The 17,480-nt window shown below is 41.4% G+C and overlaps 1 protein-coding gene across 9 annotated transcripts in view; it reads right to left on the bottom strand.

Moving 5' to 3' along the window:
• Positions 1 to 476: 476 nt before the first annotated feature.
• The window catches only part of kmt2cb (lysine (K)-specific methyltransferase 2Cb), a 90,415-nt gene continuing 73,411 nt past the window's right edge, over positions 477 to 17,480 (bottom strand). For 6 of the 9 annotated variants that reach the window (XM_042497366.2, XM_088085534.1, XM_088085532.1 and 3 more), the window contains 21 exons: positions 17,235 to 17,301; positions 17,072 to 17,132; positions 16,705 to 16,937; positions 13,375 to 15,006; positions 12,933 to 13,124; positions 11,791 to 11,955; positions 11,561 to 11,690; positions 10,731 to 10,878; positions 10,424 to 10,608; positions 10,134 to 10,273; positions 9,255 to 9,537; positions 8,904 to 9,043; positions 7,734 to 7,847; positions 5,609 to 6,725; positions 5,374 to 5,510; positions 4,411 to 4,553; positions 4,126 to 4,300; positions 3,930 to 4,046; positions 3,754 to 3,827; positions 2,895 to 3,003; positions 477 to 2,345 (listed from right to left, as the gene is read on the bottom strand). In XM_042497366.2, the coding sequence (XP_042353300.2) occupies positions 2,253 to 2,345; positions 2,895 to 3,003; positions 3,754 to 3,827; positions 3,930 to 4,046; positions 4,126 to 4,300; positions 4,411 to 4,553; positions 5,374 to 5,510; positions 5,609 to 6,725; positions 7,734 to 7,847; positions 8,904 to 9,043; positions 9,255 to 9,537; positions 10,134 to 10,273; positions 10,424 to 10,608; positions 10,731 to 10,878; positions 11,561 to 11,690; positions 11,791 to 11,955; positions 12,933 to 13,124; positions 13,375 to 15,006; positions 16,705 to 16,937; positions 17,072 to 17,132; positions 17,235 to 17,301 (5,455 nt within the window). In that variant the 3' untranslated portion in view covers positions 477 to 2,252. The remainder of the gene's footprint in view (positions 2,346 to 2,894; positions 3,004 to 3,753; positions 3,828 to 3,929; positions 4,047 to 4,125; positions 4,301 to 4,410; positions 4,554 to 5,373; positions 5,511 to 5,608; positions 6,726 to 7,733; positions 7,848 to 8,903; positions 9,044 to 9,254; positions 9,538 to 10,133; positions 10,274 to 10,423; positions 10,609 to 10,730; positions 10,879 to 11,560; positions 11,691 to 11,790; positions 11,956 to 12,932; positions 13,125 to 13,374; positions 15,007 to 16,704; positions 16,938 to 17,071; positions 17,133 to 17,234; positions 17,302 to 17,480) is intronic. The other 3 variants (XM_088085533.1, XM_088085531.1, XM_088085530.1) reach the window with 3 other exon arrangements.

The following is a 17,480-nucleotide window of genomic DNA, read 5'->3' as shown; positions in this document are numbered from 1 at the left end:
TAAATTATCTCCCTTGAGTTCATAGTTATGTAACCAGCTAAATATTATTCATCTAACTTTTTTTCTGTTTTGTAGTCACAGACATTACTATGTCATATAATTTCTTACACTGCAAAAAAAGGGTCCCTCCTCAGTGTTTAATAGGTGATTACAGCTCTAATTTACAGACAGACCTACAATTAAAAATAAAAATAAGCAATAGTTGCAGCCATAAAGTGGCCATGAGCCAGAAAGACTGAAAATGACTAGTTGCTTGTATTCCTGAACATGAAACTGCTTATTAAATGACTGTTAAATATAACTACCATTTCTAATGTGAACTATTGTTATACTTTGCTTACTTGGCTTCTTCTACAAAGTCAGAGATACTCTTCAACAACCAATGTTGGGGAAATTTAAAATTTCTCATGGCATAATTTCCTTATATTTAACAGTTTAAATAAAGTGCAATTATTGATCCCACATACACAACTTGCTAACATGTAAAATAGTTTATTTTTGTAAATGTTTCTAAATTCAATTCCACAAACTCCAAACCTCATACTCTGTACACTTCAAAAGGCATTTTCAAAAAAAAAGAAAGAAAGAAAAAAAAAAGAAAAAATCTGACTACACGACCAAGAAAATGTAGCACAAACACACTGGCAGGATGATGTAATATCATACAAGAGAAGAAAAATATCCAAGAAACAATTTTGTTACAACCATTCATTGAGAAAATATATACAATTGAGTCTTCGGAAAGTTAAAAAAATACATGCCATATACATTACAAGTTCTAAGACTGTCTCCAAAATTTTACAGTCGACTTGAAATTGTGCACGCAAAAACTCTTCCGTTTCTAAGCATGTGACTTGTGAAGTGTCAGTATAAGAAATATTTCTGATTGAGGAGGATGCAATTTCTGTCCAAAAAAAGGTAGAACAACCTACACTTCCAAACAAGAGTTCCCCGTTACGATTCTTTCTGTCACACACTGGTTCGTCTAACTCACAACATCATTAGACGTTTTGCACCGTATTTTTAAAAGCAATGTAAAAACAAAAACAGGTAAATACATGTCGGTGTTCCTATTTGTGTTAAAAAGTTAAAAAGTCATTTTTGGGTTTCAAAACCTAATTCACAGTTCTTTAAAATCAAACCTGATTAACAGCAAACAGATCACACTGATCTCTTACTATTTGAAGAGTCTTTTTTTTTTTTTTTTTTAAATTCTGTAACTGATAATTCGTTACGTTAGTCAACAAAAATATTTCTTTTTTTTTGAGTGGTCAAAGCATGTGTAAGTCACAAAACACTACGCTACAATACCTTACTTTTAATACAACAAAAATACTTTGTGAATTATTGTGGTTATATTACAAATTCTGTACAGAATAATCATAATATATACTCTCAAACTGAAATAACGTCCATCTTAAATAAATTTCAATGACAAACAGAACAAAAACAATTTTAAAAACACCCAAACATCAAGAAGGTTAAGGTAGTATTTGGTCGGTTATTCCTATAGTTTTCTTTATGTACATTTATACAAAAGTAACAGCATGTCTTCCTCAATCTTCAAAAACAATAGCAATCTAGCCTTCTTTAACTCAATCTCATCATGTTGAGAATAAAATTCATTCACTCAGTAATAAATACAAAACCTCTCGAATTCCACACAAATCACATGACAGAGACCTATGATAAAACTGACTCATGGAATCAAGTATTTTAAAAGTTTTCGTGTGTGTGTGTGTGTGTGTTTTTTTGTTTATTTTCTTTTTTTTAGTGCAAGTTAATATTCCCTTCGCGATATTCATTGCTGTACATTCCTCATTCAGTGATGTCTACATTTAGTCATACGGTATACATTAACAGTATGAAACAAAAGGGCCTGCCCTTAGTAAGCAATAAGGCCGCACCCTGCACAGTGCTTTCTCATTCGCTGGTGGATTCCTCACCCCATGTACACCAAACAAACGCACAGACACATACAGACAGACAGAGGCGTCGCGTACAACAGAGCCTCTCACATATGGCACGAGTCACATCCTGCTACTGTGTTACATTTCCCTTCCTCCACCCATTTTTTTCCTCCATGATTTCAAAAATTGATTCACCTCTCCAAGGGTTCAGGCCTTCTGCTCATTCATAAAATGACTTTAATGTGAAGCCTTTTTTTTCCTCTGTGCAGAGATCACATCATCCACACATGATAGCAAGGAATGCTTTTAGGTTTGTCGTGGGGTTTTTTTTTTGTGTTTTCCTCAGTTAATCCACTTCCTGCATTCAGGAGCTCCACAGTGGCAGGCGATCTTTTGCTGACCCTCCACAGCGTCAAACTGGTAGTCGAAACACAGCTGGAAAACAGAGAGGGAAACATCAGTTTCTGATAAGGGAAAAAAAATCGATGTAGCGTAGTACCGTGATATTTTTGTGTGGCAATAATGTATCGTTACAGGGAAGCCAAGTGCCAATTTTTTAATGTACAAATTATCAATTAGAAATAAGAATTTAACTTTTGATAGCCTACTAGAATAATATAATCAACTATTTTCCAGTCCACCAGATAAATTTTGCTGCAACAAAAGTGACTAATGTGAAATGAAAAGACTGAAAACTTTATCTTATTAGATGCAAAGTTTACAATTGAGGTCGCAGTTAAAAAAAAAGTTAATAAACAGAAAAATATCACAATGTATTTTATGGCGATAGTCATATTGCATATCACAATATGTTGGAATCGCAATAATACTGTATTGTGACTTATGCATTGTGATAATATTGTATACTGGTGCCTCTGGTGATTCTCACCCCTAGTTTCTAAATATCACAATTCATTCTTTTTTTGAGACCTAAATTCATACAACTGTGTAAGTATCTGATTAAAGAAAAGAAGAGATATTCACCTCCTCTCCTTTTTCAACTCTGCGATTGGAGCTGATGATGATTTTGTAACCCCTCTCAAATGTGACCACCTCAGCAACGCAGTTCGGGGCACAAGAGTGGTTGATATATCTGAAAAACACAATGAAATAAAAAGATTTTTTACATATCACACAACGTTCTGCGCACGACTGGAAAGACATGTCGCACAGAGCCCCTTTAACTAGATTAAAACGTTTTAAAATATAGATCTGTTTTTAGGACAACATCAAAGACAAATTTTCTTTTCTTTTTGTACACTATGTTTAAAAAATGACTGATAAATCTACCTTGTACCATGTAAGATGATTACAGGTATAAACACGTTAAATTTAAGACATTTAAAATACCACTTTAATTGAAATTTTCTACTGGAACATGTTGCAGCTGCGCCCTGTGGGATCCAAGGGTTAGACTCACTGCGGGATCTTAATGTGTAAAAGCAACGAGAAAATGGGCATTAAGCAAATACAGGTGGATGTTGAAAAATGTTTCCTGTCAAATTGTGTTTCTCCCCTTTTAATACATAGCACTCCAAATACCCAAAGTTTTTAAAAAGCAGTTAAAATTGATGCCACGTGCTGTATATACAAATTCAGGTATGGCAAAAGCGACGTCTTTAAAATTACTTGCATAACGCTTTTAATTTGTGCCTCCAGGAGCAGCACTGGAAAGCAATACTGGCGTAGCAGAATGAATGGAGGGCATCACCTTGAAAAACAGTTTTAATACACAAGAACTGAACTGTGGCACATTTGGAGCTGCAGGACCATGAAAGGTGTAATTCTCTTCTCCTTACACGTTTACAAAAATGTCGCAACCACCAATGAAATCTCACAGTACCTTGCTAACCCTCCAGTTCGGGTGGCATCCACAACATGTTCGCTGTCGATGCGGAACATGAACACTTCTCGGTTCTGTGCGGGAGAGAAAAGAATTTACTTTCTGTTTTTTTCTGGAAAGAGTAACTTTAGACAAACTGAATTTCAGCTAAGAAAGTATTAAAAATAGAAGAATACCTGAGATCTGTAGATCTTCTCCTTGCTGATGGCAACCTCATTTCGGAGGACGGTTCCATTGTACTCGATCACCATAGTTTGTTTTTCAATGTCTCGAGCAGCACACAGCCCCAGGCCCTGTGAACCCAACACACAAGTTCAGTCTTTCCACAGTCTCAAAGCGGAGAGGTAAATCAAATATCTATATAACACTGACCTGGATGCGGGAGCGGGCCAGATAGACATTGGCTCTCCACTCACTCTTCATCCAGCGGTACTGAGAAGACCTGGGGTGCACTACTGGAGGCTTGCTATGGGGGGCGCCACCCTCTCCCTGGGCCACATTCTGGTTCGACCTGGCACTGCTGCTGGATACAGCCTGTGGTTGCGGCCTTTAGGGAGGAGTAACAAAAATATCATTTTTAAAACAATGAAAATTAAATGATGCTGTTGTTTTGATTGGAGACAACATACAGACAATATCAGCTGTACTCAAAGTTACCTTATCACCAGTGAAGTGTAGGAGGAGCTGGTTCTCGGCTGGGCGCGCGCACAGCCGGCTGGATTGAATATGAGAGGCAACTCCACAAGAGGGTTGCGTCCGTAACGGAAAGAGTACCTGACGCAGGCCTCCACTCCTGGGAGCTGGAATAAATGAGTAAAGAAGGGTTATGTCCTGCAGCCTGTGCAGAATATTAGCTATGCAGTCGTTTAAATTTCATATTATTTAAAGGTCCAGTATGTACGATTTAGGGGGGTATATTGGCAGAAATGGTATATAAGTATATTTTCTTTGTATAATAACCTGAAAATAAGAATCTTTGTATTTTATTTCTGTTAGAATGAGCTGTTTATACCTACACGGGGAGAAGGTCCACGTCCACAGAGTAAACACATAAACTTTAATAATAACTAAATACCAAACCTCAAGATGGCGCCTATTTATTCCAATGGAGTTGCTCTCCTGGTGCATGTCGAAAAAGTTTTCCAGCTTCCGAGTTTACTTCTGTGATATGTACCCCACTGAATATGTGCAATAGTGTATCTCCTGCTGGCCCCACCCGCAAGTTCCTGCTCGGCTCATAGACGTAACACTGTGATGACGTTACGGATTTTTAAATTTAACTGAAAGTGGCCACTGGGAAAACGGGCTGCAAGGCTGAGCAGCGTTCCTGGGAGCCTGAGTCTGCCATGTTGTACAGCCAATTTTCCACAGCAGCCAAGATTAGACATATCAAACACTGGTTTTAGATTGGGCCTTTTGCATTCTTGCATCAGCCAGTTTTGCAATGACCAGTTCCCTCGTGACAAGCAGCGTTGGAAAAACTTTTTTGTCACGTGAAACTGCTTTATTCGTGGGAAAAGTTTCAGCTGGGTGTTATCTGCAATCTTCAGCACTAGATGGCACTAAATCCTACACACTGTTCTTTTAAAATGAATAAAACCACAAAAAGCAGCAACAAACCGATTCAGAGATCTTGGTGACTGCAGGGACCGTGAGTCCAAACAAGTCCTCTCCTTTCAGGTAAACAGGGAAGAGCTTCAGAGTGCCGACTTCGCTTCTTTTCTCAGCAACAGTGCCCAGAACTTTATCCCAAACTCCTGAGTACAGTGAGACAAGCACACGTGAAAAAAAACAGACTCTGAAGAGGCTGAAACACACAACAACAATATTTCTGTAAAGATATGAAAGAACAAACCTTTAGCAGAGTTGTCAGTCAGGACCAGGTCTTGGTAGCCCTGTTCAATGACTCTGATGGTAAACTCTGGCTGATCCTCTCTGTCCTCAACAGAACAGACGTAACGGCAACGGCGGTTGCCATGGCGCATGCTCCAGTAAATGCGGCAAGCCTCGTAGCCAACTGGAAAGATGGCTGTTGGGGAATGGAAGGCTGCCATTTGTAGAGGGGTCAGTTGGCCCATTGCATGCAATACCAGGCTGCCGACTCGAAACGTATAGCCCAACTCCGGCTGCTGCACGGCAGTGGCGATCTGACGCACTTCATCTCTTTGAACGTAGACTCGTCGGAAGACGGCAAAGCAACGCAGCTCGTGCTCTAGTGCTTGTCCGGCTGTTCCTCGGGGCCTGTGGGCATGACAGAGCATGGTCTTGTCCTTGAAGAAGGTGCACTGAGCTTGCAGCGCACAGGTGAAATGGTAGACGTTAGTGCAGCGTAGGCGGTGGCAGCCGCTGGTGGCTCCAGTCTGCTGGCAGTAGGCGCAGCGTACCGTTTGGCCACGACGCAGCGCAAGCTCTACGTTGATAAGGGCACCGGCTTGTGTCTCATACACCTCAGTTGACCACAGGGCACAGTTTAGATGGACCCAGACATCAAGATCTAGATTAAGAAGCCGAGCAGGGCCGTCAGTGATCCCGTCTCCAAACTGGTGACAGAAACAGCACCGCCTGTGGTCCCGCAGTGAGGCAGGAGGGCGCAGCGAGGCCCCGAGCTTCTTCAGGAGCTCATCGATCTTATCCTCATCTGGGAGTTGGGAATTCCCTCTTGGCACGACCACCTGGACAGTCCACTTCCTCCAGCGGAGTCCTTTCTGTCTCTTTCCCTGATGCCAGCCGTCATGGGACCTCGGCCGGGCCTTCAGCTTCACCGTGACTTTGATAGCATCAGACTTAGTCTCCGTCTTGGGTGTCTCGCCTGCCATAGGGAAGGGGATGGGAGGAGTGGAGGGAGGAGACTGCTTGGGCTGAAGCTGAGCCAGGCAATGAACATCCAGCGATGACATGTTGTTACTGTACTGGTGCAGAGTTTTAGAGAGACTTTCTGTTTGCTCTGAGGCAGGGAGGAGGGACACCGATTCCTGGAAAGATGAGACAACAGTCATGATGTACAGGAACAAACAAAACAATCATATCAACTGCACTGTGGTGTAACATCATGGAGGTGTTTGGTCATGCTTTTCTGCCCCTGATCCCAGTTTGAGTCACTCAATATTGAGTATCTGCCGGTATCGTGTCCCAGTCTGATACTTCTATTTCCCCAGAAAATACAGCTGCACACGCGCACAATTCAAGCTATTGAAGTTATTAAAATCAATCCAATGCTTATGCTTGACAACTGAATAGCTCTGCAATGAATTAAGAAAAACGACCATTCATCCAAACTGTTAATCTTGTTCAACTATTTTACCTATTATTGGCTTTTATTACATTTTTAGTTCCTTTATTCATAATAATTCATATGTATTACCCTCTTCTAATGGTCTAATTTACATATTTATTTCATTTAATTTTTTTTGGAATGAAACATGCTATATACAATAATGTTTTGCTTTTTTTTTTTTTTTTAAACAAACAGTATGAAATAACAAACCATCTTTTTGGTTAAGTCTACTGCCAGCGATCAGCACCTCGCTATAACCCTTGGTGTGTGTTACTTTTACATTTTAAATAGATTAAATGACCTTACAGTGAGACTGAAACTTGACTGGCAATTATTATGAAAATCATTTAAGTTGTTTAAGCTGAATAATTTGGATCTTTTTGGGTATTAATTAAAAAAAAAAAAGATTTCTCTGCAGTGGGTACTTTTACTTTTAATACTTAAAGTAAGTGTTCCTGATGTACTTATTTACTTTTACTTAATACTTTTCAGTACAGGACTTTAACTTATATCAGAGTATTTTCAGTGTGTTATTAGTATTTTGATATAAGTAGAGGATCCGAATACTTCCTCCATCAAAGTGTAAAACAAAGGATTGGGTCGGGCTCAATACAGCCGATCCCGAACACTTCTAAAATGCCTTGATTGCCTTCAATACAAATATTTGAGATCTGATCAGTACATTCATAGTTACGCCGGCACGAACCTTAGTTTCCGTGTTGGATCTGGATTGCAGAGGCGATGAGGAGCAGTAGAGCAGGAAGCAGCTGTGACTACAGAAGACCAGGTCTTCCTCAGATTTCAAGCGGCCTCCGGATTCCTAATGAGAGAAGTCAGTCCAAGTTTTAACAGGCTGAATAAGGAATGAGGTGTTAAATCAAAGCCCGACCAACGTGAACTGCTTAAGTTAACTGACGTTAAAAGAAGTTATGAAATAAACATCAAAAACCTACAATATTTAAATAACCAAAATACTCTCCACTGAAGTCATGAGGTTTGCTGTTTAACCCACTAATTAATCTGAAATGGATTTAACTCCAGCAGGCAGGATTTACATAATCAGAGGATACAGGCAGTTTTACAGTGGTGCTGTGTGCGCACAGTATAGATGTGTATGGCTCTCCAGGCTGAAAGGAGATCATATATCCTCTAAAGTAAGATCTGAGCATCCAGTCACGGCTCTTGGGCCCCACTGGGAAATCAATAATAGATGATCCATAATTGTTTGACACAGATGACTTTTTATGAACTGGTGCGGTGTATTTAAAGCATGCTTTACTTCATTAGTCTCCAAATCACACGTTTATCACGAGTGCTCCGGCTGAAAGATGGCTTGATTACTTTACCCTTTGAAACCTGAGCAAATTAATCTGATTTCTTTTAAAAACACCACAAGAAGGCAACGAACATTTTAATAAGACATGGCCTAAAAATAAGCCAAAAATTAGTAAAAAGAAAATTACCTGGAAAAACAACAACAACTACAAAGTACTGAAAACCATAAAATATATGTATTTATTTTATATATATTTTAGCTGCAACATAATTTTAAATATAAAATTATAAATATAGTTTTCTGGACATTTTTCCCTATTTCTTTGGATAGTTTTCTTATAATCCTGCCCTCTTTTTTAAAACTAATTTAGGTATTTTTCTTGTTGCCTTTTACTAATTTCTTGCAATTTGTGGACCATTTCTTGCCAAGCTGGCCATTGTTTTTTTCCCCATCATGTTTTGAAAAAAAAACAACAAATAAAAACAAGGGTAAAATAGCTTGCGCAGCACAAGAAAACTGATGTTGATCCAGGTTTCAAAGGGTTAATATATCACCCTACTGCCTTTAAGTATGAGTATTTAAACATAATTAATTCTGCACCTTCATGTGAGCTGGGAGATCTTTGATGGATTTTTGAACTCCATTTCCCAGAACCACCACTTTACAGTGGCAGCACCACTGAGGTTTACATCCAGGGCTGGCTGGGGTCCTCTGGTCAGGTCCTCGCACTAAAGCTGCACCTGAAGTAACAGAAAATGTGTTTTTTTAATAAATGTATGATGCTTGACTATAAGGTAACAAACAAGTATTAGCCGGAAAATGTAACTGCCTATTATAGAAGTAAAAGAAATGAGAATTGCTCCTTTGCGCTTTTTCACAAGAAGTCATTATGTTTAGCTTTAATCAGAGGTGACATTTCAATTACAAATGCTTTCTTTAAATTTCCTTCACCTGGGCTGTTAGGATGGAAACGGAAATGGTGTGCCTGCTGCTGATGCATCATCGCCTGGGCTCCACCGGGCCGTATCATCTGTCCCGGCCGGCCGTGAAGCCCTCCGTTGTCTCCTTGTCCGTGGAAGAGCATGGGAGGTCGATGCTCCATGCCGTGGGGGCCCATCCTTTGACCACTGAGTATAGATAGGGGCCCCCTGTCTGGGGTGCTGCTGACCTCATAGCTACTGGGGATCTTCACACATAGTAGGTCTGAAATGGCTGCCACCACACCCGTGATGTTCTGAGGGAAAAGAAGTTGATTAGGTTCACCAAAAATCTTATAGAAAACCAGTAAGACTGTATTTTTGGCGTGTGATCTACATTTACATCCCTGTTGTTTTTTTTGTTTTTTTATGATGCAGGATATGGATATAGTGGGATTTAATGTATAGATAAAAATTGGGATGGCAATATCTCTATTACTGTAATATGCAATAAAATGTAAAGTTAAAAATAAAATAAAAGACAAAAGAGGTAGTTTTCTCTGCCATGTGAGACTGAACTTGCCAGCAAATGAATAAGCCAGACACAAAGGGCAACCCTGAGTGAATATAAAGCTTTAAACGTGGTGCATGTATGTAAGAATTTACAAGATATGAATGGATGTTACACAACCTGCACAAAAAATGTTTATATTTTTCATATTATTCATATAATATTTTTCATAATACAAATGAGGGGGGATTCTGTAAAATTATTCTTATTTGTTGTTTTTTGAAAAAAATTATGATCAAGTTTAACAGGATGACTGACTCAGAGGGACAGGACTATTGTAAAACAAAGGAAGACTAAAGTCTGTGCTGCATTTCTGTAAAACCACATATCATGTATTCCTACCTCTGCTGCAGCTGGTCTCAGTGTGATCGCTACAGACACCAGTCCTTGTTTGGAATCATTCGACATGGAGCCAAAGGGGGAGCCGCCGAAGAACATAGCAGAAGGCTCTGTTTTGATATCTTGCAGTTTGATTTCTGACCCTGGGGAACGAAAAAAGACGTTCGTAAAAATTTGCAATCTCACTTTCAGGGTATGATAGAGTTGTGTGTTTTAAACTGCAAACACAAAAACACCCAATCTATTATGACTGAAGTCACAGGAAAAAATGTGTTGCAGTTGTGTGTGTTTACCTTTCCCATCTGGAGCAGGAAGCATGGGGAGGACAGGAGACAGGCAGGGGGACAGTGGCTCTTCTTTCACCAGAGACAGGTCTGGGTAGCGACTGATCTCCATGCCGACCACGCTCTCGGGAGATGAGGATGGTACGAAACTGTCAGGTGTGTCCCTGTCCTTGCAAGGCTCCTGTCCTCTGTTGCTGTTATCATTTAATGGGGAGAAACAGTAAATCAAACAGCTCTGACAACACCATCCAGCCCAAAACAATGATCAGAATAAGATAACATGAGTGGTTAACACAGACTGTTATTCATCTGTTACCTGAGCTCCTCCTGGTTGTTGTGAGGAGGGGTGGGGAGGGAGGCCGGAACATCCACAGTTTTGGGTCCCTGTGCAATGGCCCGGGCTAGCAGGTCTTCCTCAGTCCTGAATGGGACATGGAGCGGCTTTGGGACCAGGCCTTTGGACACTGTGTGAAACAGGAGCACAAAGTCAGTAAGTATGTACAAAAATCTTATTAGTTAATTGTTAAGTCCAAATGAACATTTGTGCCAAATTTGAATTACTGCACGTGGCTGCTCACTGCTCCATTAAGTATTATATGTATATAGTACAATTTCTCTGTACAATGTACACGTGACAATAAGGAATTCTTCCTCTACTACTTCTTCTTAAGAAGAAGCCACAACATCAGGCAAAAAGGAGGGAGCACACACTGTCCCGACTGCTGTTTGGGCTGAAGAATCAGTACAAAGGAAACAAGATGATTCACAATACAACGAGCGATTTATAAGGACATTTCAAAGAAGCAACACTATGCCTGTTGAAACCCAGGGTGATGACAGTGATAGTGGTGGCATCTACCTTGTCCCATGTACCTTTACAAATTTAAATCATTTCCGTGTTTATTTGCATATATAGAGCTGGAAAGTAATATCTGATCACAAGTGGTCACTTGAGTCGCAAGTAGAGGCCCATTTTACTGCCAGCTGCCAACATACAAATTTAGAGTTGTCCAGTGATGACTGGATGTCCCCAGATGCATGTCAATATCAGGTGTTAACAAGGCGCTTGTTTCTAGGTTACAGCAGTGTGAGATTAAGTGGGAAAAATGTGGAATTAAAAAAAGGTATGCTCTGCTGAATGCTTACCCATGGCAGCAGCTTTGCTGGCCAGCTCTTCTGTTGTAGCAAATCCATTGATCATCTTTTGTCGGTTCACAGGTGGTGGGGTGGGAGGAAGAGATGCCGGTGGTGTTGGCGGATTGCTCAGGTTACTCTGCTGTGGGAGTCAGAACCAACGCAGTGTGTCAGCACAGCATGCTGAAGACTTAACACACATCAATCTGTTTACCCAACTTGGTAAAGTAAGCAGATCTCACCTTGTAGGCCAGCTGGGAGTAATAGTCTGAGACTCCATCGAGTGAGGCGCTGCCAAAGGTACCAGACAGGAGGTTTTCTCCGTTGAGCTGGCCGCTGCCATACGGAGCGAAATGGGCAAAGTTGACCCCAATCAGTGGCTCCATGAGGGGCAGCAGGGAGAGCTGCTGTGTTGCAGGAGAGGAAACAGGATCAGGGCAAGGAATAGGAGTGAAATCATTATGCAAGATCTTGCACAATACAAAAAATGATACAAAAATACTAAAAACAACCTAAAACAAGACATTACATAGCACACATGATATTTATAATTGACCTAACATAACCAGGCCCATTTAGCTTGGAGAGATGGATTTTTAAATTTTCTTTTATATCAAATAACCTTCCAACACCACCAAAGCCATTCTTCAGCCCATGCAAGCATTAGTCATGTGTTCAGTATGCAGGGCTATTTTGCTATTTCATACTGTAGTTGTTTGACCTCCTGTAAAATGCCCACAAAAGTTCAGAATATAGCCAGCCTTGCCTGAACTGGCATCTTTGAGAATGTGGCCTCGACTGTATTGAATTGAATTTTGGAAGAATAACAGGAAGCATAATCTCTGGCTCAGTTATCAACCTTGCTGCAGACCAAGGAACAAGGCAGGTAAACAGGGGCAGAATCAGACTTTCCAATATAGAAGTTTTTCCAATAAGTTAATAATAAACTAGCATGAAAATGCATGCTCATTTGGTTTTGCTGAGCTGTCTCACAATGTAAAGATAAGATGATATTCAACTTAATTTCTAATAAGTGAGTAGGCTTTATAACATATAAATCAACAAGCGTCAATCGGTGAGGGACTTACTATATAATCACGAATCATCTTCCCTTCTCCTGAATAATAAAATCTTCTACTACCTGTGTGCCCAACCGACATCTAACAAGTACCTAATTATAGTAATATGCTTATGATATGTGAAATTAGTGTCTGTGCACTTTGTGGAGACCGTTTTCTACCCTGGCAGTAATTAATACCGGAAAATTCAGAAAAAAGCTTTATAGATTTTCAGCTATAATCTTTTTACCGTCCTTTGTTCTCAAAGAGCGTTGCAGCCTCAGTTTTATGAAGAACAGGTCACGAGGTGGTAAAATGATTCTTACCTGTTTGATTTGGGTCATTACAGTGTCGGGGCCTGAGTGCATTAGTTGCCTCTCATCCCCTTCCTTCTTCCTTTTCTTGTAGCGAGAGGCAGGTTTATCTCCTCCTTTCGGAGCCCTCTTGTTCCTCCCTTTCTTCTTCTCCTGTTCAGGGAGCACAGGCCCAGGGAAGTCTGTGGTGCCATCAGAGTACGCCTGGAGATGAGAAAATGATATTGTTGCCTAAAAATGCATAAAAAAAACTTGAAATTACTTGAGCGGCATTATGTCTCCAAGTTAGATGTTTTCAAACACAGAACTATGACTCATTCAAAAACCAAAAGCGATGACTCATCCCAATTTAACTATGACACACCTCCCATCTGAATCACTAAGCCCGTATATGACTCACTATGTTGATCAACCCCCTGAGCTCTCTCACTGTATGACAAACACAAAGACTGACCCCGTTGCTGTCCATGGAGCTTTGCCTCAGCAGGGCTTTGCAGTCTGCCGGCTCCTCCTCCTCTAAGCGCATGCTCTCCTCCGACCTCTGCTGGGACAGTCCAGGTGGAGGTGTGCTCTTGTTCTTCAGAAGGTGTTTCAGCAGTTCATTGCCGGCCTCCCCCTTGTTTGGACTTTGCCCTGCAGGGAAGGGAGACACACTCCCTTTACTACCCTCCTCCTTCACAGAGCTAATCTCTGAGCCGATGGACCCTTCCCGGGGCCCGTGACACTCACTCGCATCGGTCTGCTCCAGCTTTATGTTGTTCAGGATCCGGTCATGTTCCTGAGCCTGCGCTCTTGCTGTTTCGGATAAGAGACCAGGGTGACCAGATTGGCCTCCAGAAAGCTGCCTCTCCAGCTCTGAGTGACTCGGGGTGGAAGATCCCAGTAAAGGGGACCTTGACAAGTCCTGGTCACCGAAGAGGTGGGTGTTTCTGGTTGGAGTCGAGGAGGTATCTGAGACACAAGGTGTGAGAGGGGCTGTCAGGTCTGAATGTGGAGTTGAAGGTGTCTTGACTGAATCTGCATCATCGTCCTTCTTCTTTTTGCGGTTCCTCTTCTTCTTCCCCTTCTCGTCTGGGATGATGTTGGAGTAGAGTTGGATTAAAGACTGACCTGAGCCCGGGAAGTTAGACGGAAGAGGCGTAGCTGAGTCACCTCCAAACGGTGGACCCTCACCTGGCATCTGAAGCATCATTCCCGGTCCACTGAACTGACGCGGTCTGGGTTGACCTTGGGGGAAATTGGGTGCTTGTAGAGCAAGATTATCAGGCCCAAATCCAGGCCCCATGTCACGGGGCATCATTCCATTGCCCATCATGGCCCTCCTTTCGCTTTGCATAAACGCTCCAGGTGGTGAGCCCATACCAGGCTGCATGCCCTGCTGCTGCGGGAACATCGGTGCAAGTTGCTGCTGTTGTGGCAGAGGAGGCCTCTGAGGCTGCATGAAGTCCTGTGGCAGCTCGGCGTTAAAAAACGGCATCTGAGCGAGCGGTGGCATGTTCCCATCTGGCCCCATCATCCCTTGCTGCTCCATTTCCATACGATGTTTCAGGGCTCTCTGTCGTTCGACTTCCTGCATCAGCTGCACCCGCTGTCTCTCCTGCTGCTCCCTAAGCCTCTCCCTCCTTTCCCGCTCCTGGAAGCCTTCACTAAACGGGTTGTTGTCGTCAAACTTGACACCACCTGCCTGCATGGGTTTTACACCACCTGGTGGAGCTGGTGGCGCCTGGGGATCCACGGGCATTTGTGGGTGTGGAGGCATGTTACCCAATGGCATTGGATGAGGTTGGCCTGGATTGCCCACAGGTACCTGTGGGGGCATTATAGGTGGCATCGGCATCGGAGCACCAGGATGCCAGCCAGGTGGAGGGTTGGGCATACACTGAGGTGGATTTGGCTGACCAGGATGAAGTGGCATTTGCATCACGGGATTCATCGGAGGTTGGACAATTGGTGGTCCACCGGGGACCATGCCAGCAGGGCCTGGCATTGGGTGCATCCCAGGCATTATGGGTGTCATATTGTTCTGCTGCTGTTTTACTCGGTACTCCTCTATTAGCTCAGCGTGTTCCTTCTGCTGCTTGCGGATCTGAAACAAAACACAAGACATTTTCATGAAAAAAATGTCAGTGAGGTTCTTTATGAAATTCACAAAGAAATTACGTATTGCTTTCAAGGTGTTTTATCACATTCACAAGACAAATTTAAGAGGACACGGGTCTACAGAGGGGAAGAGATGAATGATTTTAATTTCAAACAGTAACTCAAGATTTTAACTTTAAAGCAGGAGTTGGAAAGTACAATCAGCCAAGAGCATTTTTTCAGCACTGCTTTTAGGGAGTCAGAGCAGGTTGACAGGCGCAGTGCAGACATAAGCTCAAACGATGTGCTCTGAATTCTTTATTTTGTTCAAATACTATTTTTTCAAGTCTGCTTGAAAGAAAATATTGAGATGTATACCTTTAAACACATAACAAATACCTACATAATCTCCTGGATCAATTATACTAATTAGTTAAAGAAAGGGTTCCCACACATTTTTGTGGAACAAATTCCTAAACTTCTCCATAACTTTTCAAGGCCCAATCATACATTTTTTTTATCTTGCCCCACTTGCCTAGTGTTTTTCAAACATATTAGATTCAAAATCTCTTCAAACATAATTTCAGTTAGCTGGCACACATGGAGGGAGAGTCGGAATATGTGATGTAAAAAAATGTCACACATCGACATATATTCGAGCTGCGTTCTGTCAACAGCTGCAGAAAATAATTTTGCTGGTATGTAACACTACGTGGAAGGTATCTACAAAGGATTTCTGTAACAATTTCATTACACACAACGCAATTCTATTACTTTTAGAAAACTATCAATAATATTTACAAATTCTATGTCTTTTACAGGGCTGGAAAATGTGACTGTGAAATTCCATGACTTTTCCAAGTTTTCCATGCCCATGGAAACACTGTTAAAATATAAAATGCAAGATTTTTAATAAGAAAACATACTCATACAAAGATAATCCTTCTGAATCATCACTAATGACCCACTAGAAGTGAGTGGTGGTGTATTTTTTCCTGCAGAGACTCTGCCCTTTGTCTATATCTTGTTATTTTCTATGCTCGGGATGTTTATGGGCATGCACCTTCATAGCGCTCAAGTGAGGTCAGGGCTTTATAAAAAGGTAGCAACAATAACGGAATATGGGTTTTGGTTTGTGTTGTACTTTCACTTTTGCTGGCGATCATGTTTACAATAGTAACTGAAAAATCCTGCATACTATACCTTTAACATTTAATACTAATTAGTACTGCTATAAAGCTGAAATACAGTCAAAGACAGCACCTCTGCTCTTTCTCTTAAAAAAAGCACAAATAACTGAAGATAATGAAAATAAAGACTAGCCCGAAGTACGTGTTTCTCTTAAATCTTATAAGTTTATCTTTTGCTCTTGCACCAGCGCTTCAGTGTCACTGCAAATAAATTTGCCGTTGAGAAAATAATATGTCTCCGTAGTAAAATAACACTGATTAAAATTTTTCCATCTGTCACTCACTTATGCCTTATTTCAGCACCACACATCATCCATAAAATGGTCCTAAGCATGCCAGGGATGTGGGCATCTGCTCCTGGTGGAGGGCCAGATTTGGCCTAAGGGCTGTTATTTGCCAAACCCTCTTTAAACATTAAACTCTGCTCGATAGAACCAATGAACGGATAATGCTCAGGGCGGCCATTGTTTAGAGGATAGAATTCAGTGGTGGAGCTTGGCAGGCCGAACATTTACCTGCTCCAGTTGTTTCTGCACTACACCCTGCTGCTCTGTGACATGTTTGAGCTGCTCCGCGTCCTCCTCGGGGAACTCTCTCCCTGCCTTCTTAGCTGTTCTCTGCTTGGCAGACAGGGCTTTCTTCGACTTCCTATGAGCCCCAATCTTCTCTTCCAGAAACTTCTGCTGCATTTGAAGTAGTTGCTGAGTCTCCTGGAGCCACTCCTCGTACTGAGCCCTCTGAGCATTGTCTGAAAGAAGGAAAAAAGGCTCCTTTTGTTAGCAATCTTGACAGCATGAAAAACAAACATCTTAACATTTCAAGGCCTGACAGACCTTCAAACCAAAAAAGTTGAAAATGCATGTAGATTTTAGGAGAACTTACTGACAAATCCTGGTCCAAAGTTTGGAGGATTTGGTCTTGCTACTTGTGTCAATTTGCCATCCTGAAAGCAACGTTGATAAATATGTTAACATGTATTTGAAACTTACATAGGTTTTATTATATAGTTCTAAATAACATCAAAGCAGATTTATGATTCAATTACCTGTCCAACAACTTGAGGAGGAAGAGGTGTGCTTTCAGGACAAGGTGGTGCAGGACCAGGAGGAAATCTGTTAATAGAGCAATACCACAACCACGCACCAATGTGTCATTCAATAAATCACGGTAGCAATTCTTGCACAAAAAACTTGCATAATATCCCAGTGGCTCGGCTATTAGTTTGGTATTACCACTGCTTTAAAGAATAATAAGCATGTTCTTTTTAATGTACTATAATCATGTGAAAATA

Source organism: Plectropomus leopardus, chromosome 12 (assembly GCF_026936395.1).
Source record: "Plectropomus leopardus strain MGB_pleo_1.0 chromosome 12, ASM2693639v1, whole genome shotgun sequence".
In the NCBI taxonomy this organism is placed as follows: Eukaryota; Metazoa; Chordata; class Actinopteri; order Perciformes; family Serranidae; genus Plectropomus; species Plectropomus leopardus.
The sequence above is the reverse complement of the archived record's forward strand: the minus strand, read 5'-3'. Positions and strand labels throughout refer to the sequence as shown.